Genomic DNA, 20748 nt, shown 5'->3' with positions numbered 1-20748 from the left:
AAATAAAAAAAAAGCTACCGGTAGTAAATACTCAACACCGATCGCATCCCAGCAGAGTTGGTCAAAACCCTAATCACCTAGGGAACTTGGAGCTTTTCTTCTGTGCCGCTCACATTTTTTTTTGAGAGATCTCGGGTATGACATAAACAACCTTAGACAGCCCGGCAGCGCCATAAGAATCAGCCCGGCCCACATGAACTATTTTAAAGACACGCAGCCCAGTTGACAAACCCACAAAGGCTCCCGAGATTTCTAATCCTCTTCTTCTTCCTCCTCCAGCCTACCCCTCTTCTTCCCCGATCCCTCCCCCAAATTCGTCGCCTCCCAGTTCCCGGTCTTTTATTCCTCACAAGTTCGTGGCACCAACAGGACGCAACAAGCCAGCCCCACCGGTACCGCACTGCCGTGGGTCGACCCTTCTTCTTCTTCTGCCGGTAAGGAACCCTAGCTTCTCTCTTCGCTGCGGCAGCAGGCCGTCCTCTCTCTCTCTCCGTTGCCTGATTTTCTTGGATGTCCGGTGCCTCTGGTAATCTAACCCATCCATCCGTCCATTCATGGCTGCTTCGATTAGGTCCTCCTAATTCACTCCGGCACGAGATCGATCCCCTCAGGGCGCGGCGCGCAGGTGCCGGAGCGGCTTATTTCCAAGAATTTTATCTTTGGGTGCTAGCAAGAGACGGATAAGATGAAGCGCAAGCGCGGCCACACGCCGGGCAAGAAGAGTTCTTCGAATACCACCGGGGGAGACTCTTCGTCTGCATCTCCGTCCAGCCCAAGCACCGAGGAGAACATCCCAGCGGAGAATGCGCCTGTCTCGAGGTCCACTCCGGCAGTGCCTGAACCATCTCCTCCTCCTGAACCAGAGAAGCCGATCCTTCCTGCCCCAGCTCCGGCTCATCCCACCGCTGATATACCGTACGCCAAGCCGAAGGTGGGGGCGGTATACGGTCGTGTGAAGCTGAAGTTCAAAACCTCCAAGGTGGTAGAGCTCAACAATAGTTCGTCTGTAGCTCAGGCATCCGCTGATGCTGGTAAATCTCAGACTGCCGCCCCTGAAGTGAGCAAGCAAGCTACTGCCGAAAAAGGTATCACTGCATCGTCAACTGGCCAGACAACTGATGGGCAGGAGTCGGAGTTGAGTGGTTCTGATAAGGACAAGATGGCAAAGAAAGCAGGAAGCATAAAGATCGTCTCGGCGGGATTATCTTCTTCAGTACAAGATAACACCCAGGACAGGGAAGTTGATGAAGTACATGAACCTCTTCCAAGTAAGCAGGAAACTGTTCTAGTAACCGAGGAAAGTGAGAGTGCATCGGAGCCAAAGAACTCACAAGGGTCAGAGATAAAGCAGTCTACCCTGGAATCTCAGCGTGATGAGAAAGAGTTAGCTGCTGCACTTGAAGTGAGTACAATTTGGCTCAACTTTATTTGGCGTCTTTTGATTCTCCAAATATCACATGGTAAAGACCTGAAATAAATGAAACCTTTACTGAAATTCTCTTTTGCTCTCAGGCTATTAAGAAGGTTATGAAGGTCGACGCAGCTGAGCCATTTAACACCCCAGTGGATCCTATTGCTTTGGGAATACCTGTGAGTATTTTGTGGTGCCTCTTCTTTCTTTTCAAATCACCTGGAACTTTGGTAGGCTTCACACATAAATATATTGATCTTAAACACTTAGTTGAGTCAGCCCCTCATAAGTCTCGGTGTCGTATAGTCACTTCCACAAAATGTCTTCAGTGGTGTAGTATCGATCACTTCCACTGAATTGGTTCAGACATCTACTTGCTATGAGTATGCAGGTTTCCATTTCCCATGCCCTATCTTTTTTTTCTGCAATTTTTCTGGGGTAACTCTATTTTCAAGTAGGTTGCTGCCCCATCTTTAATTCTATGGCCGAGTAAATAAAACTGATGGTTATGATAGGGCTATTGATCTATGGCATACGTGAAAGCTCTGCCTAATTATATGATTAATTTGGCTAAAACCTAGTCAAGCTTTCCTTGCTCACAAGATCAAGTTCTGAACCCCAGTCTATTTGTTTTTCTTGAACATACTAATAGTAAGAAACAGTAATTACAAATGCAGACCACTTCCACAGCAGTGTCTCAGACAGACTTCTCTAGCTGCATGTCTTGTGACCATTGTTCTAATTACCTAAGAAACTAATTATATGCATGCAAGCTCCTAAATCAATTTCTTATGGAAAATAATTCACTTTATTTTCATGTGATTTTTTTATTCCCCTCACACTTGCAAATTGTGTAGGATTATCTTGATGTTATCGACACTCCTATGGATTTTGGCACAATATGTCAAGATTTAGAACGTGGAAGCAAATATATGAACTCAGAGGATGTCTATAAGGACGTGCAGTTTATATGGGATAATTGTACCAGGTATAACAGTAAAGGTGATTACATAATAGAGCTTATGAAACGGGTAAAGAAGGCCTTCATGAAAAATTGGCTGGCAGCAGGCTTGTATTCTGATGTGCACGAGAATGGTAAGTATTGAACAGATGATAGCTCCGAACTTGTCCTTAGTTAATACTTTTATCTAACATTTAACTTGCATATGAGTTCTTTTCAGTAGTTCCTGTTTCACGTACTACTATATATGTACCTCAAATGAGTCCATACCAAGGAACAAAGGAAACATTTTCTATACTATAAGACATCTTTATTATCAAGTCACTTATACCATCAGTATTTATGAATTTACCGATAAGTTATTTGACATAGTGAATTTTTTTCTGTTATTGTACTTATGTATTGCATAACATAACAAGTGAAAAAAAATGACTTCTAATATATAGTAATGCTGTTATACCACCTCCCTTCCAGGCTTTTGCATTTCATTGTATTAGAAGTTTAGCAATGTTGTACACTGCATGATCATTTATTTAGCTGTATATAGTTTTCTTTACCTGATAGAATACGCGTGTTCATATATATGATCAGTATTTCCCAAAATTTTAGGTGGCAATTACAATACTGGCGATGAGGATACCAAAGTTAGTTCAAAAAGCAAGTCTAAGCAAAAACGGCGTCGCCCAGGGTATGTAGTTAATGTTGTCTTGTGGCCACCTACAAGTTTTCTTTATCTATTCAATTAGAGGCTAGACTATCATATGATATCATGTCTTATGTGCTGTGGGCCATGCTCTTCAGAAATCATATCGACTAGAAGTTTAGAACATTGAAGTAGTGAGATTCAAATGAACTAAGTAACATATTTTACTTTGCAAAATGATTTGAGCAGGATAGCATCTATACACTACTAGAAACTACGATTTTACCTAGAGCCATATATCCTAAGGTAAAAGGCAAAAAACCATAGCTAAAGGCTTTACCTAGAGCTTGCCCTAGGTGAAGAATAGTCGGTAAGGAGCTCTTTCCCTAGAGTGCCCTTGTCAAGCTCTTGGGAACCATTTCTTTACCTAGAGCCGTAAGCTGTAGGGAAATAATTCAACCTGGCTGCTTGTCCAACGTGGAAAGGTAGTTTACCTACAAGCATGTTTGGCTCTAGGGAGAGATGGTGGGGTCCTTTTGAATTATGCCACGTCACAACTTGCCCTACAGCTATTTCCCCCGTATGTTCAAATAATACCCTAGGGATACATCATATTTTTATCTGCCATATAAAAATATGCAACTTGAATTTAAATTCATACCAGCCATAATTCAAACAATTCAATCCCGAGCCATAATTCCAATTTATAAATTGTAGCCAAAATTCAACATACAATGACACATACATCGGACTCATGGTTGATTTCAAGCCAGAATTAAAAAAAATACACCACATCTAAAATTTCTACAGCTAGCAGAATACCTAAATCAGCATGTTATCTATGCTCGATAGACTTCAAGACCCAGAAAAGCAAGGATCAAGAGGTTGGCTGCCGTGGAGGGACAAGCGAGTGAGTTAAGTTCGAGATGCACTGGATAGAAAACATCTTTGCAGCGTTAAGCTCCAAATCTGGGGCAGAAGCATCCAAGTGAGATTGTGATCCTGAAAATTAGTGATGGCAGGCAGTTTAGCACGTAGTTCAAAGACTTGAATATTCTGGTAGGCAGCATAATGAACGTAATTTGGACAATATGGGCATAAGACAAGAGGATTTAATCGCTCCCCACACTACACATAGCCCCTGCATAAAAAAAATCCATGATCATGCTTTGCACAGAAGCATGCATATAATCACAACAGTGCAGATCACCACACATAAAGCTGTGCACATCACTGAAGCATGCATTTTAACATTAACACCCTAGAGGCATACATAGTTTGTATCATTTCAAGTTAGTTCCAGAAAACTTACATCTGAGTGTTGCTGCGCACACAAAGCTGGCGGTTCTTGATTAGTTTCCAAAATCTGCAAGAGAAGAGCTCAGATGTGAAAACATACACGATCATGCTTCAAATGTATAGCGACTTGCTAGCTAGTATGATAAGTGCTTGATGGCATAAAGTGATTTCTGGTTCTTGGTTCAGTTTTTCATGAACGCATACAACTAAGGTTCATGCTTAGCTCATTTCAATTGACACTACACAAGTTTGCATATAACTAGAGATTGAAATCAAATCAAAATTACATGGTCAAGCCACAAACAAAAACAATGCAGAGTTGATGTGAGACACGAACAGTACATACATGAACATGAGATTGAATATGAAGTTCTTGGATGAGGACGGTGCAATGATGTCTTGCCGGTAATAACACAGTAGTAGACCCATTGAAGAGAGCCAATTATCCATGGGGCTTCCCTGAAGAGCAGTCATTTATAATTTGTTCGTTAGCCGCAGATATTGGTCGTCGTAAGATCCCCAAGCTTCAAGAGCCAATGTAAGTTCAAATATTTGTGAAGAAGGCCATGCATAACTAAAAAATGCAGAAATTAATTCAAGACATATCTAGAGAATAGCGACTCTTTGAAAAGACCATAAATAACTAACAAATTATTTATATGAATATGAAAATTATCTCTGGCAAACTCATGACAAACTTGGTCTTGCCGCATTGAGCTACTTAAGAAATAATGGTATGCACGAGTGTGCCAATACCGACATACACCTTGCAACTGCTATTGTTTTCCAAATATGCAGCTGTTAATAATTGCTTTCTGTCTGAATTCCTTTCAATGAGTAGTTGATGGCATAGGAGCTGCATAGTAGTTCTGATAAATCCAGGATATTATGCCATGAGACAGACACCATTTACAATTCCAAAAACACTCTACAAAACATGTTACCTAAACACTAAACTTGTCGAACTAACAAAAAATCTTGTTCAGTATTCTCATGATTTGTTTGCCAACACTATCACTATCTTTGCACTGAGCATGTTAATTAGTACTAGGATTCTTATGCTTGTCTACTGCTGTTTAGGAAGCTCAGTACATCATGGACCTGTTTTGGATGAAAAAGAAAAATAGTACCAACGTGTTAACCTGATTGCCTAGATGATTAATTGCAGATCATTTTTTTGTCCCTATTTGTGCAATATGGAAGTACACATGGTTATTGGCTAGTGACTCACTGGGCATGTAATTTATTTTCGTTCTGATTTTTTGCCTCTCTCTTTCTTGATAAAAAGTTCTGCCTGATTCAGGGAGACATCAATGGAAGTAGAAGTAACACTCCTCATGTTCATGTACTCCTTATAGTGATCTAAAGCGTCCTATATTAGTTTACAGAGGGAGTATGTACTGTTATACGCACCAAAAATCATCAACATTAATTCGGATAGGAAACATGTAGCAACATATCCAGAAAACAAATGTCATAAGTACCTAGATTCATCAAAATTCATCAGTTCCAGTAACCAATAAGTAATCACCAGCAACTTGCAAGTTATTGAGCATGGGTATACACCTTCAATAGAGGGAGATTTGTCAATGGAGGATGGTGCTTGCAGGCGCCGCTGCTGTTGTTCCCTGCTCATCGGCGCTAGCCCAAGTCCCTGCTCACCGCCGTCGCTCAATCTCCCTATACACCATGGAACCGAGTAGCCACATGTTTCCTCTTGTCCCATGCCGCATGGGCTCACCTTGCAGTGCCTATGGTGTGCCGGTGCCAATATCTGTCGGTGCGCGAGGAAGGGGTAGGGACGAGGGGCGATGACCTTCAGAGAGAAAGAGGTTGGCATGCAGCGGAATCACAACCGGCGGTGCTTGATTTGTGACGGAAGGGGAGAAGAGAAGGAGAGGCGGCGGCGCTGGATCTGGAGAGATGGGGGAAAGTGAGATGGCCGGACATGGAAGACCTAGACTTGGTGAAACTTTTTGTCCACTAGCGCCAAGCTCCTTTGGCCCATAGTCACTGCCTAGTGGGCCCAACAGCGTGGGCCGAAATAAAACACGCGGTGCTAGCGTGGGAATAACAAAAAAAATAGTTGCCCACCAAAATATAGCTTTCACGTGGTATCACCGAACCTTCTTCCTATTTTTCTAATCAACATGGTGTCTGTGTGGTCTTCATTACCTAGGGGCCAAACTTAACTGTAGGTAAAGTTTTACTCATTTATTTTCACCCAAAAATCATCTTTTCCTAGAGCTTACTGTTCATAGCTTTTGTTTCCCTTGAGGGGAGTCATAAGCTCTAGGTAAAGTGGTAAACTCGTAGTTTCTAGTAGTGATAAGACCTATTTGGCCAGGTATAGTGTCCTGTCGACTTCTATCAGAGAATTCCTTATTTGGCCCTTCCTTAAAATCTCCTTCCCTGTTTCTTTTAGCCCAAAATAAAATTTTCTTCCCTATTTGACGCTCAATGTAACTTTTGCTTCCATTTAAGCAGTAACGATGTTAAAGTGTGAGATGAGAAGACCTTTTTTGCCCCTAGCGCATTGTGCGACTATACTGGATATCTAAGTAAACAATCAATCAGTTCCACACACAAAAAAAGAAGCAACCAGTTCACCGATATTCTACAGATGTTCATGAATGTTGCACTCCAATAATTTGGTCCTTAGCTGAACTTATCTGTGCGTATAAAAGCCTTAGGAAACGTCTGTAAAACATGTAATACCATATCTAAGATCAGTACCATACTGGTTTGTTCATCACGTTCCAAAAGTATTATGCACTATTAAATCCTCTAAACAGCCCACGGTCGGAACTAGTACACATATTTAGTCGTAGACCAAGCGCACGGTCGGCAGATGAGAATGCCTCCTGCTGGCCACGACCAGCCGGAGACCACGCACACAGCCGGTAGCGGAGGACCAGGGGAACGCCGCCAGCCAGCCACACGCAGCCGGAGACCACGTGTTCGCCTGGACTGAGGCAGTCGCCGCCACCGGTCGTCTCATCTTGACATTAGCCTCCTCTCCGGTCGTGGCACGGGAACAGGTCCACCTCGTCCATGTCCACTGGGACGATGTCCGTCACCTGCAGCAGCACTGTCCGGTGCTCACCCACCGGCTTCGCCACGCCCGTCTTCATTTCTTCCAGCAGCTTCAGGAGCACGCCTGGTCTAGTGAGATGGAATTTGAGTTAGTCTAGGTGGTGATTAAGGAAAGGATCACAAGAAAGGCCGTCTCTGTTATTTTTTTGGAACATCAACGAGTTATTGGTCGTGCCGAAGAATTTGAGTTGGTTCTTTTCCTCGAAGTGGAGCTTTGCACGGACGGCCAGCTGTGACAGGAGAGGACGATCCTAGAAGACAGGAGAAGCTGTTCACACCTTGTGGCACCACTGGAGCCTGTGCAGACGCGCCGTGGCCGTGCTCGCCCCAGTGCAGTGGGCTGACCCCTTTGCGGTGGTGTTCGCCGACGGCCAAGCCGCACCAAGGCCTTCGGCAGCTACCATCTTTGGTTCGCGGCCTCTGCAGACGCATTGTCCCCTTCCACTTTGGCCACCATCCGCAGCCTTGCGCCGCCGCCGCTATGTGCGCTGGTGGGGGGGTGGGGGGTGGGGGGGGGGGGGAGAGCAAGTTCTATCGTGATCCATCTCTTCCCCTTTTTTCCTCTCTGGTGTTTAGCGTACAGGGGCAGATTGGTCCATGGAAGAAAATACTGACAGGCCAAATAGACGGAATTGTACCAGATTTGACGGAAATGTAGTATAGGGAAAAATTGTAAATAGTGTCAAAAAGGGAAGAACATTTTGTGTAGGGCCAAATAGGGAAGCAAATTTTAAGAAAGGGTCAAATAAGGAATTCTCTCGACTTTTATCTACTGGTGATACTGACTTTTATTATTATTATTATTAGCTTATTTCAGGATTAAAACATAAGTGTAAATTTGTTTAGGATCATAACAGAGATATGCATACTTCCTTTTAAGTTCTTACAATTGTGTAGGGGCTATTATGCTATTCTGTTTGTATTTTGGAATGGAGTAACCGAGCAGGTAATACTTTCCTGACCTATGTGGCCATGTTTGTGTTGCAACTTTTTTTTTAACCTATGTGGCTATTCTGTTTGTGTTGCAACATTTTAGTTGAGGGGCATTGCATCGTTGTTCCCTCAAATAGTTAGCTAAGTGATGAATTACCACCAATGGACATATGTTCCTTGGTTATTCATGGTAGCTTATCTAACCGTGTCATGTTCGTGAGACTGGATATAACACATAGGCATGGTGGGTTTATGTCAGGCTCACATATTTTTCCTTGATTAATTTTGTTAGATTAATACTATTTAACAGGACGGCAGACCACGTGGACTTCCTAACAAACAGAAAGCACATTATCCCAATATGTCCAGCTGCTGAATTTTTGGCTCTCTATGCTACTGCAGGAGATATTATTCTATATTCTTATGTGTGTTTGAATACAGGAATGATCGACACAAAAATGATTGTGCATGTGCTGTTTGTCAAGTTACACGGCGTAAGAAGGAAAGGGATGAAATTTTATCTGTTGATAATGAAGTCACTGTAGTGAACATTTCTGAAGAGCGCAACATGGAGGTTAGAATCAACATCTAAATCGTTGGTTTCAGTGTCATGCATTCCTTGTGTTTGTATGCATATATATGAATTTTTCATCTATTACCTTTTGAGGTGAGGCTGTTGTGTTGTGTAATGTACACCGGATCTGTTAATCTAGTTGCTTCCTTTTATATTTGAGTAATACCACACCATGCTCAGTAGAATTGACATGCTTCTGTTATCTGTGTTTGTGTGTTTGTACACACTAAAGAACTCTTCACCATATCGGGGACACAAATGTTCCTGGTGTCGTTTAAGTAACTCCATAACTGTAGTCATAAGTTTTTCTCATCATTCATTCAGTTGTCGTAGTGGAAGGTGTGCTTTTACTTCATAGACACTTGGCTTGCTTATTCTCAGAATGTAAATCTGTATCACCTGCTATGTGGATCGTCTTCACCTTGAATGCTTGAACTAACTTGAGCTTTTGCACGCTAGGTAAACTTCGGTGATAATAATCCTGGTAGTCATGACACAGCCTCTAGTAAGGAGCAACCACGCCATATTGATGTGTTTAAAACAACAATGGAAGCAGATGATGCGCAGACTCAGATGGAAGATCCTGGAAAATCCCTCAATAATCCATCTCCTGACTATGAAGATGAGGTCTCCAGACAGTATTCCGAGGATAAGGAAGAGGAGTATAAAGATCTGAACAGTCAGGACGAACATACTTCCACTCAGCCTAATGATGACTCGGTAGCTGGACATCATGAACAGAAGGTAATTTTAGCCAGGCTGGTATCCTGGAAATTTCAACTTCTTTTTGTCTATGGTATGGCGGTATTTGACAATGTTGCTAGGACCAACATGGGCAAAAAGGTTCATAATTGTCTTGTTAAGTGGTTGGTTTTTCAGCCTGTATTCCTACCTTTGGTAGCTGAACCATCAAATTGTTCCGGGCAACTAGTAATATATGGAAATATAACATTGACTTGTATTGCAATGTGCCTTTTGTCCCACTCACATGCTTTGTCGGTTCTTCTATTAGTGCACATTGCGCTGTTTCCCTTTTCTAGTGTACCCACATCAGATGTTAGTAACCGGATCAAGATCAATAGGCATCAACCATATTGGGTAAAAGTCATTTCCGTATGCCTGTATATTTTCGGATTTTCCTTTGTAAACTGTGCTTTTCGTAATCTGACTGCAGGCACAGACCGAAATTGGGCAGGAGGTGGAAATGGAGGAGTTGCCCATTCAACAGGAGAACGAGTCATTCTTGCAAGTCTGCGCGCGCCTTTTCCCCAGCAAGCAGGGCTCCGTTTTCAGGGGTCGCCATTCTCTGTTCCGTCAGCAGCGCCGTTTGGTGGCACCAAAGGAGAGCCCCCTACACATCGCCCTGACAGCGATAATGAAACGGTAGAAAAGAAATTCCATGAGCGGTTCCTTGTCAGAGAAGCTCCAGGCAGCGGCGTCATGACTTGGGGGGAAATCTCTTCCCTGAAGACATGGAAGCTGGTTGGAATAACGCTGATGAGGCTCGCTCGGGTGTGATGTGGGTACGGAATTAGTTGGAGGATACCTGTCTGGAAGAATTCTCTTGGTGCAGACTTGAATTTTGTATGCGAGTATGCACATGTCGTCAGTCTCTCTCTCTCTCTCTCTCTCTCTCATTGCTTGCCGGCCTGGCATAGGGTTGTCCTCAAGGCTATAATTCATTTCATTCCCAAGGGAGGCTTTTAAAGTAGTGTTTTGAGCCGATTCTTCCGGCCAACTGCTACCTGACTCTTCCTGAGCTTGCTTGCTCAGGCCCAAAACAAAATACTAAAAAGGTTTGATTGGGATTGGGATTGGGATGCATACATGCTTCATGATTGAATATTATGAGTGAAGATTTATACATACATTCTCTCATCGGTTGTCATAAACCTGTCACCTACTCCCTGGAGCAGACTTGACACTATAGTAAGGATAGTATGCAGACAAGTGGCGCTTTTATGGGGTTTCTGCTGTTTTGCTGATAAGGTCTCTCTCTGCTTGGCCTTTGCCAGCAGCAGAGTTTTGGAGTAAACTCTTCGCCGTCTTGCACGTCTTTTTTCTTGCTTGAAGATCTGCTGCATTTTCTGTCCTCCATAACAGCACTTGTTTTCTTGATACTATAAATAAACAAAGGGGGTGTACAAGTTCTCTGGAAAGACCGGGCATTCCCTATAAGTACATACATATATGTAGAAAATCACCCAGGTAATACTTGCGCGATAGTACAGACAAAGTAGTAACTTTCAGCCTTTTGCTTGAAGAAGAGAAGGAAAGTCTCCAAGCCCACGTAACTTGGATTGAAACCTCGTCCGGCGTGGGTTTTTGTCAACTTAAGAGTAAATGTCAAAAGTTTTAAAAAACAGTAAACCACCACTAACTTCTTCCGACTTGGCCGCAATTCTGCAGGGACTGTACAGACTGGGCCGGGCTCTTGATTCTGAGGGTAGAGTCAGTCGTTTGTTTATTTCTTTCTTTTCCTTTTTGCGAGGGAGATTCAGTCGTTTCCACGGACTGCGGCACTGCGCAGTGCAGAATCAGATGCCTGGAAACCCTAAAACAAAACAAAATAAATTTGTTTTTGCTGTACGGGAGATATGAGTCGGCAATGCTACACGTACAAACAGTTGGCTTTTACAGGTGGGTTAGTTTTTATTGATCAACAAGTGAGGGGGACGGCCCACCCCCCTGAAAATCAGGGGGAGAGAGGTTTGTGATTGGTTGTTAGATGAAAAGAGCTTGTAAAAGCTTGTAAATCTTTGTATGTCTAGCATTTTTGGATATGAGTATATGACAGTTGCTCTTGCTGGGTTTCTCTTGGTGAATGAAAGTATGATCTCGGCATGTCCATGACCGAGAGATTGATTCCATCTTCAGTATGCCATCTGTATTTATCATTTTTTTCCAATGCCTTTGTAACTAGAACATGTTCAGGATTAATACAACCACTGATTATTAGAAACCACACCGAGTGATAACCTACTAGTACAAGTTTTCAGTATATTTTGCAAAAAGTAAAGTTTTTAAGTATAAATGCGGAAAGCACAAGAGAATGGTAAAAAAAAAGAGAATGGTATAGGCTTCTCTGCTGTTAGAGATGCTCTGATAATTCCCCCCAAAAAAATAAAAGATGCCTGCTAAGTGGTTATGCACTAATTTGCCTCCTAGCAACCGATAATCCGGCAATCATTGTGGTTTTGGAGCTAAGCAGCAGCTAGAGAGCTAAGCTAGCTGAGAAGCCAGGCAGCAAAGTGAGGTCGGAGAAATTAATTCACAAGCTAAGCATTGACACTTGAATTTCAACGGACCTAGTCAAGTCTACCAAACCAAACCAAACCAAACCAAAACAACCTCCCTCACCTCATCATCGATCCATCATCACAATCACACACACTTATTTCTGAATTAATCTACTCCGTATAGTAGCATGACTAAAATATAAAAGTAAAACCAACCCAACCCAACCCAACGAGCAACGAAACCCAACGCGGACGCGGTGTCCTCGACTCGTTCTCCATCGGTCGATCCACCCACCTACAACCCCGAAACAGAAAGCCAAGCCACCAAGCGAGAAATCAAATCCAAGCGAGCCGAGCCAAACCGGAGCTCCCTCCGTCCCTCCATCCATACACCCATGTCGTCTCCTCCCTCTCGTTCCCAATGCTAATGTCTCGCCGCCCCGGCCTCGCCACCAGCACAACGCGCCTCCTCGTCGTGATCGCCTTCCTCCTCGCCGTCGCCGCGGCCGCCGCGCCGCCGTCGCCGCGCCAGTTCTCCACCGTCGCCATCTCCCACACCCGCAACAGCACGCTCGTCTGCGCGCTCATCATCGACAGGGTCAACGAGGATGGCGGCGGCAACTCCAAGCTCCAGTGCAAGTCCATGCCCGACGGCCGCCTCACCTCCTACCCCTCCGCCGACATCCCCTTCAACGCCATCGCCGCCGGCAAGGACTTCCTCTGCGGCCTCATGGCGCCCGTCGGCGGCCACGCCGCCATGCGCTGGTGGTCCTTCACCGAGGAGGAGGAGGCCAGGCGGTCTCGCCCCGTAGGCCGGCGCATCTACTGGGGCCCCTCGCTCCGCTCCATGTCCGCCGGCGGCCCGCACGTGTGCGGCCTCTCCGACGACCACGACCCCACCTGCTGGGAGTGGCCCGGCCTCGACCTGCCCAAGGGCCTCGACTTCTCCCTCATCGCCCTCGGCCAGGACTTCCTCTGCGGCATCGTGAAAGGCGACGACACCGCCATGAGGTGCTACGGCGGCGCCATGCCGTCGACGCCCCAGTTCACGGCCGACGGGGTTGATGTCACGTTCCAGACGGTCGCCGCTGGGCGCCGCCACGCCTGCGCCGTGGACAAGCTGGGCGGCCTCGTGTGCTGGGGCGACGGGAACCCCACGGTCCGTCTCGACGAGCTGCCGGCCGACATGATGGCCATGGCGCTCGGCCGCAACACCACCTGCATACTCGCCGGGAACGGCACGGTCAGGTGCTGGGGCGTGAAGGTGCCGGAGGAGTACACGCACACCACCTTCGTCTCCATCGAGGCCGACGGCGACACGGTGTGTGCCGTCATGACCAGCAACTACTCCGTCGTCTGCTGGGGGAACGACGGCCGCTTCGACGGGAGGCACCTCGTCTACAACAACACCATGCCGGGAGCCTGCGCCCCTAAGAGTAACTGCTCCTGCAACATCGTACCCGACTCAGGGAGGCTCTGCGGCACCGGCGGCGGATTGGGCGGCGAAGAACTCGCCGTGTGCAGCCCGTGCAAGCAGCCACTGAACGCGTCCAGGATCGTCGTCAGCAATGGGAGTACGGCCCGGCTCGGTGACGGGGCTGGTGATGCGAAGAAGAAGAAGACGCTCTTCGTGGGGCTCGGCGTGGCCAGCGCCGGCGTCTTGGTGATCATCGTAGCAGGGCTGACGTTCTACGTGCTGGCGTCCAGGAAGTCGGAGAAGAAGGCGCACGCCACCGTCCGGCTCGGGGAGTCGTCGTCCAGGCGGCTCTGCCGCGACGGCGACGTGGAGATCATGGTCATGCCGGCGCGGGAGCGCTCGGCTTCGCAGCCTGCGCGACCGCTCGGGTGCGAGGAGTTCACGCTCAAGGATCTCTCGCGGCTGACGAACGCGTTCGCGGAGGAGGCCAAGATCGGGAGCGGCAGCTTCGGGTCCGTGTACCGCGCGAAGCTCCCCGACGGGCGGGAGGTCGCCATCAAGCGGGCCGAGCGCGCGTCCACCGGCGCGCGGCGGCGGCGGCGGTTCGACGCGGAGCGGGCGTTCCGGTCGGAGCTGAGGCTGCTGTCCCGCGTCAACCACCGCAACCTGGTGTCCCTCCTGGGCTTCTGCGAGGAGCGCGGCGAGCGCATCCTCGTGTTCGAGTTCATGCCGCACGGCGCGCTCCACGACCACCTCCACGGCGAGGACGCCGGGTCCGGCCACTCCCCGCTCTTCTCGTCATGGGAGGCGCGGCTCCGCGTGGCGCTGGACGCCGCCCGCGGCGTCGAGTACCTGCATTGCTACGCCGTGCCGCCCATCATCCACCGCGACATCAAGCCTTCCAACATCCTGCTCGACGACGACTGGACGGCGAAGGTGTCCGACTTCGGCCTCTCCCTCGTGAGCGGCGCCTCGGCGTCGGCGAGCCCGACGACGACGTCGGGGACGGCCGGCACGGTGGGGTACATGGACCCGGAGTACTACCGTCTCCAGGAGCTGACGGAGCGGAGCGACGTGTACAGCTTCGGCGTGGTGCTGCTGGAGCTGGTGACCGGAAGGAAGGCGATCCACCGGGACCAGAGCCAGGAAGGGAGCGGGTCGCCGAGGAACGTGATCGAGTTCGCGGTGCCGGCCGTGGAGGCCGGGAACATCGACAAGATCCTCGACAGCCGGGTGCCCGCGCCGCGGGGGCACGAGGTGGAGGCGGTGGCGCGCGTGGCCAAGATCGGCGCCGAGTGCGTCCGGCCGCGCGGGCGCGGGCGGCCGGTCATGTCGGAGGTGGTGGCGGAGCTGGAGTGGGCCGTGACGCTGTGCGAGGAGTGCGTGGTCCGGTCGGCGAGCGGCGGGCGGAACAGCAGCTCCCGGAACGGCGGCTCCGACATGTCGCGGTCGAGGTCGAGATCGGAGTCGGAGGACCGGAGCCCGTACCACACGCGCGAGTTCAGCTTCGGGTCCGGCCGGGTCGCCGGCGTCGGACATGCCAGATCCTACTCAACCATGTAAAGATTTGATTTTTTTTCTCTTCTTCTTTTACAGTTTCTGTGTAGGAAGGGTGAATTAGTTCTTGTCCATAAAAAATTTACAGGAAAAAAATACAGTGAGAAATCAGAACAAGTTCTCATAATTTTGCAAGAGATGGATGCATCAATGGGTTTGCTGTAAATTGTGGCGGTTAATTTAACGTTGTGATTCGTCGAGAAGATGAAATGAAACCACAGAGCATGTAGATTTAGTTGAAATTTTAGTAGTGGTGGGTTTGTACTTGGTAGGTTGTAGGTAGAGCTATACTTAAAAGCTCAACAAACAGCTGTTGATTATATTTATACGCACATAAAATAAAAACATGGTACATGGATGCAACTATAAGTCATACTACTACCATGATTTGATTCTCTACCGTCTTGTGCTGGTAGTACAATAATGTGCGTTGCTGATTTGTTATCTCTCGTTTCATTCTCTGCAAGTAGTTGTTGTACGAACACTTGAACGTCCACATGAATATGAATATGAATATGCATATGCATAGTGTACCACTAAGCAAAGGCTAGGTGTGTTTTTCTTGTGGCTTACGTCGAAATTTAAAGACCATTTCAAGGACAGTTGCTGTTGGTAGGTAACTTGATGAGATGAACAACTGTTACAAGTGGTACAAATAATTTGGTGAAGTCTCTGGTAGCTCACCAAACAAACAAGGAAACACATCAATGAAAAATAAATAGACCCATAGGAGTTACTAAGCCCTCCTCTACCCACTGGTGTATGTACGCTGTCAAAGATACCGACACATGCATACATACTATTCCTCCCGTCTCATAATATAAGAGCGTTCTTGACACTAAGAAAGTAGTATTTTGATTGATAGTTGTAATTTGACCGGTAAAACATCTGATAAGTAGGTACGATGATTTCATGAGACAGCAACCAACCGACCAAGGTTAATTAGAGTGGCATTTTATTAGGCAACAATCGACTAGGCAATATGAAATATGTGCTGTTGAGAAAGGCAATATGAATGAATATATGAATATGAAGAGAAGAAGGTGGCCACCACTCCACCAAGTAGAGGGAGCTGGATTCCATCCAGACTAGCTGTATTGTAGGGTGGGCAGACCGTTTCCATTTCCACTTCTACCCAAACAAACAAAGAGAAGAGAACAAGAAAGAAAAGCCATTCTTGCTGCTGGCGCGGCATGTAAATAAAAGTATTTTTCAAGGTCAACCCCTTGAAACTGAAATGGGATCCGGCTCCGGGAGGTCAGCTCCACACACGCCATTTGCAGGTCCACAGCTGTGTTTGGAGAACGGAACCCTTCTGCTCGGACCATATCCCTGGACCGTCCGTTCCACGCGCTTTGGTTTTGGTTTTTTGTGCTTTTGCAGTCTGGACACCAGCCAAAAACCCAAGGATAAAACAAGAATCGTTTCAACTTTCAAGCAGGGAAGGGAAAAGAGGAGGCTTTTCCAGCTGTTCGTTGATTTGGTGGCTCCTCAAGGTCGGCGCCCGGCTGACTGACTGGCGGCGGTCACACAATATATACAGTTGCCGCTGCCGCGTATGCGATGGATGGGGGTGGGGGGCGCGATTTGACGTGTGCTCGCTGTGGCTGGTCTAGCTAGTGTGCGCATCAAGCAACAAGTGATCGCAATCGACTCGCGGGCTTCTTTCCGCCAAGCTGCTGCTTTAATTATTTTTCCTCCTTTTTTTTGGCTGCTTTGCCGGGTGATCATCGATCGATGGAGATACTCTCCCACTACACGTATAGGAGTAGGAAGCTTCTGGGTCCCTCCCTCCCACCCTTGCCCTGCTCGCTACGTACGTACTCTACGTAGGTTGATTTATAACGTAGCACCTCGTTTCATTCACATTAGCAGCCGGGATTTTCTCAGAATCCTATGCCAGGCCGGCCGGGAGGTGTTTTCTTCGTTCAGTTTCACGTCTCTTCTGAATCTGATGCTGCTGCTGCTGCGGTCGTTTTCAGAGCGGTTGCTAGGCTAGCTGCCAAATGAGTGAAGGAGCCTTTCCGGCCGGCCGGTACAAGGCGCTCGCTTCTCCGTTGCTTCCTTCTTTTCTGCCTTCCCGGTCCTCGGTGCTGCACCGGCAGCGTGAGTTAAAGTCGGTGCGAAGTGGCCGACATCAGTTTTTGCTACCACGCATAGGCTGGACGAACTATCCAATGCAGCTGCAGGCGTGTAGTATTATTGTACCACATTTCTCACACTACTGTATGGACCATTAAGGCACACGTGCATCTTGCATGTGTGCATGAATAGCGAAAAGTACCACCAAATACCCACAAACCACAATCTAAAAAATAAATACCCACAAACCACATTTTACTACGTTCAAATTATTAATCTTGGAGCCACATATGCATCAAGTATAAGATGTAAGGCAACTCGCCTAGGGTATCCTTAGCCTCTCACCGCCGCCGCCGTTGGCCACTTCATCTCCTATGGTCCTAGGACCATGGAGGCATGGTGGATCCCGGCACTTGCCGACGAGAGGGCTCCGTGTTTAGGTGCTTTTTTTTCCAGTTATATTTGGATTTGTGTCATGCTTAGAAAACCGAGGCGGGTGCGACTCCCTGAAGATGTAATAAGGTTTTCCACGCCCAGCCCATGTCCTGGTGGTGCTTCTAGCATCTTCAGAGGACGTGTGGATGTGTGTCTCCGGCGGATCTCGTGGGATTCGGTCGACCATTTGTCTTAGATGGATCTGCATGGATCCGATCTTCGTTCATCTGGGTTTGTGTGTCTGCAGGTTAGATCCTTTCGATCTATGCTTCTTTTCATCGGCGGTGGTTGCCGTTCTGGTGCACTGGTCTTATGGGGCCTTAGCACGACGACTTTCCGATTGTCTACTACAACAAGGTTTGCCCAATTTCGATGAGGAAGGGGTGATGACGGCGACGCGTCTTTGGCTTGCTCCAATGCTTGCAGTCGTCGCTAGGTGGTCTACAGACCTAGATGTAATTTTTACTTCTGGTGTTCTTTGTACTACCTTAACAGTTGATAAATAGATTGAAAGTTTTCTCGCAAAAAAGAGAGTATAAGATGTAGATTTACTTCCCACAGTTTCTTTACTCCTATAAAAGACTCGGTTGGTTATGATGGTGTGTCTGTCATTCGTCAATTCTGACCATCGGATCTGCAACTAACCCATGTGAGGTAAGTTGTGCCATTTTTGCAAACAAGACCCCACCTCTCTGCTCCAATTTTCAGAAAACTCCTTAGTCTCTTGAAACCAACCACACACCCCTCACGTCATCCAAACTGCCATGAGAAATACATTTTGAGTGAAACCTAACATATTTTTAGAGATATACGCACCAAAACTAGATTGTTTCTCTTTCAAGTTTGTAAGCATGTATTATTCTACTTTGAATGCGTTGCAATACATGAGCACATTGCTAGTATCCCATTGAAAACAACATTCTATCGCAACAAAATATTGAAATATTATGCAGTGTATAAAACATAAAATTCATGTGAAATATGTTCTTCATATTTGTCTTTCAATAATCTCGAATTGCAGTTTTGAGTAGCTTCTCCATATCTTTGCTGGGTCTTAGATCTCCACACGAACTTCTCCAAGTGCTCCAACAAAACTACCAGTGCTACGACGAGCACTTTCCTATTACCGAAAAAGGCTTTCGCCCCGCTTTATATATAAAGCATCGACCAACAACAACCCGGTACAAACGCACGCCACCACAACACACGCACACACCTGGGGCAAGATACATAAGCGCTGAGCGCAACAACACCACCCCAAGCACTACAAGAGCAGTCGGGTCCTCCACTATGAACACGCCACCGCGAAGAGATGAAGCCGCATATGACGAACCGTGGGCTCCAAGGCGGTGCCTTCAGGAAGGATACGACACCGGAGTGCCGCCACCACATGACCCGAGAGTCAGAGTTTCCCCTGGAGCACCACGACATGCAATGATGGCCGCAACGACGCCTTCAGGAAGGGAGCGAGCTTCGCCGCCGCCGGTCCGTCCGAAGATAGAACATGTTTTCACCCTGGCCAATACTCACCGCCACCGAACGCCACACCCCGGCGTCCATGCTGCCCACACGATCATGGTCATAGGGCAGCACCCAGGCATGGGCTTTGCCCATGAGCACCGCGACACCACCACCAGGGCCGCCGCCCCGGTATCCAAGACCTCGACGCCACCTCACCAGTTACCCAGCGCCATGTCACCTATAGAGACGGGTGGAAAGGCCCCGCCTTTCGCACCCCTGAGCTGCCTCCAACCGGCCGCCATCGGCCCGTCCTACTGCCGGGCGCGAGACTAGCGCGGTCCTGCTGCCGGGCGCGAGACGGGCGTGGTCCTGCTACCGGGCGTAATGAGCGCGGTCCTACTGCCGGGCGTGAGACGGGCGATGGACCACGGCTGGGAAAAGCCCAGTCCTTCGACGGAAGTGGTGCGCGGGGGACGGGGAGAGGAATTGAAGGCCGCCGCACGCCGCCTACGGATGAACCGACGCCGAAACATGTCAGCCGCCGCCTCCGACTTGCCAAGCTACCGTGGAACCCTCCACGGCCGGAGCAGCAGCCACACACGAGCACTTTCCTATTGCCACATAGGAGATGGTGTGTGCCATTACCCCCCCGGCGTGATACCTTGGCCTACCACTTTCTACCAGGAAGGTGCCCCACTTTGTCACTCTTGCCACTACTTCACAAGCTCGAGAAGAAGCTCTCCACTTGATGGGCTTCAATGCTCTCTCATGAAGGTAGGCTCGCTCTTGCTTGACACATCCTATGTGACATCCATTTCACTACCTCATCTTCATCGCCTTCAACAAAGCGATCATGAACTTGGTGAACCATGCCATTCGCAACTTCGTTTGGGATAGTCGCAGGGACGAGTGTGGCAGCCGGTGCCTCCTTAACTAACAGTGTGTGTGTCGTCCAGCCTCGTTGGGCTAGCTCGAGATTCGAGATCTCCAAAGCTCCGACACTGCCCTATAAGCTTTCTGGTTGTGGCTTTAGAAGATTGATCCATCCCGCCATTGGCGGCGTCTACATGTGCCATGCAAACCTAGATCCAGAGCATCTTACGTGCCTCTACTTCATGTTGTCTAAGGGGTGGTAGCTCTTGCCTCTCAGGCCAAATCCATTGACTGACGGGAAGCTCATCCCAGAGTTGGCTCCCCTAGTCTTTGCCCTAGTTCCACGTCGTCGCTGAAAAGGCGATTTTTATGAATTCTTCACTGAGGAATTTGCGGGTGAGGAAATTCCTAAGTGAAGAACTACTTGCAGCGGAATAAGTACTCAGATGTAAACATAACAGAACATAAGCATGGTCTTCATGATGAAATGAAAACAAGCACAGAGTACAGAAAGCGTAAACACATGACAAAACAGAATGAAGACAAACAGACTGAAGAAATTGAGCTGAGGAAATAGAGAAAGTCTTTAGTCAAAGTCTTCAAACAGATATGAACAAGCTCACAACACAGAAATGAGGAAATGAAGGGTTGAGGAAATGGAACCAGTTAGCTCGGTGAAGACAATGATTTGGTAGACCAGTTCCAACTGCTGTGACAGTTGTACGTCTAGTTAGGGCGGCTAGGTATTTAAACCTGAGGACGCACAG

The 20748-nt window shown here is 47.7% G+C and overlaps 2 protein-coding genes and 1 long non-coding RNA gene across 3 annotated transcripts; 2 read left to right on the top strand and 1 right to left on the bottom strand.

The window, feature by feature from the left end:
- The first annotated feature begins 221 nt into the window (after positions 1-221).
- LOC125517996 (DNA-binding bromodomain-containing protein) lies at positions 222-10785 on the top strand. Its single transcript, XM_048682960.2, has 8 exons — positions 222-434; positions 572-1402; positions 1513-1590; positions 2269-2506; positions 2982-3060; positions 8785-8917; positions 9377-9661; positions 10092-10785. The coding sequence occupies exons 2-8, from the start codon at positions 686-688 to the stop codon at positions 10302-10304; spliced, it is 1743 nt and encodes a 580-aa protein (XP_048538917.1). The 5' UTR covers positions 222-434; positions 572-685; the 3' UTR covers positions 10305-10785.
- Positions 3695-5226, bottom strand: LOC147960038 (uncharacterized). Its single transcript, XR_015611311.1, has 3 exons — positions 4661-5226; positions 4328-4381; positions 3695-4017 (listed from the first exon to the last, which is right to left on the bottom strand). It is a non-coding gene; the product is annotated as an uncharacterized LOC147960038 (long non-coding RNA).
- A 1589-nt stretch (positions 10786-12374) lies between the features above and the next one.
- LOC125520253 (serine/threonine-protein kinase-like protein CCR4) lies at positions 12375-15364 on the top strand. Its single transcript, XM_048685120.2, has one exon. The coding sequence runs from the start codon at positions 12578-12580 to the stop codon at positions 15134-15136; it is 2559 nt and encodes an 852-aa protein (XP_048541077.1). The 5' UTR covers positions 12375-12577; the 3' UTR covers positions 15137-15364.
- The last annotated feature ends 5384 nt before the right edge of the window (positions 15365-20748 follow it).

This window comes from Triticum urartu, chromosome 7A (assembly GCF_056163025.1).
Source record: "Triticum urartu cultivar PI428250 chromosome 7A, HENAU_Tu73, whole genome shotgun sequence".
In the NCBI taxonomy this organism is placed as follows: domain Eukaryota; kingdom Viridiplantae; phylum Streptophyta; class Magnoliopsida; order Poales; family Poaceae; genus Triticum; species Triticum urartu.
This window is presented reverse-complemented; position numbering and strand designations above follow the sequence as displayed.

Bases quoted from the DNA above. Each gene is read 5' to 3' on its own strand.
- LOC125517996 (XM_048682960.2), top strand. From the start codon at position 686: ATGAAGCGCAAGCGCGGCCACACGCCGGGCAAGAAGAGTTCTTCGAAT. The intron at 3,061-8,784 runs GTATGTAGTTAA...GTTTGAATACAG, and splicing joins CAAAAACGGCGTCGCCCAGG to GAATGATCGACACAAAAATG. The intron at 8,918-9,376 runs GTTAGAATCAAC...TTTGCACGCTAG, and splicing joins CTGAAGAGCGCAACATGGAG to GTAAACTTCGGTGATAATAA.
- LOC125520253 (XM_048685120.2), top strand. From the start codon at position 12,578: ATGCTAATGTCTCGCCGCCCCGGCCTCGCCACCAGCACAACGCGCCTC.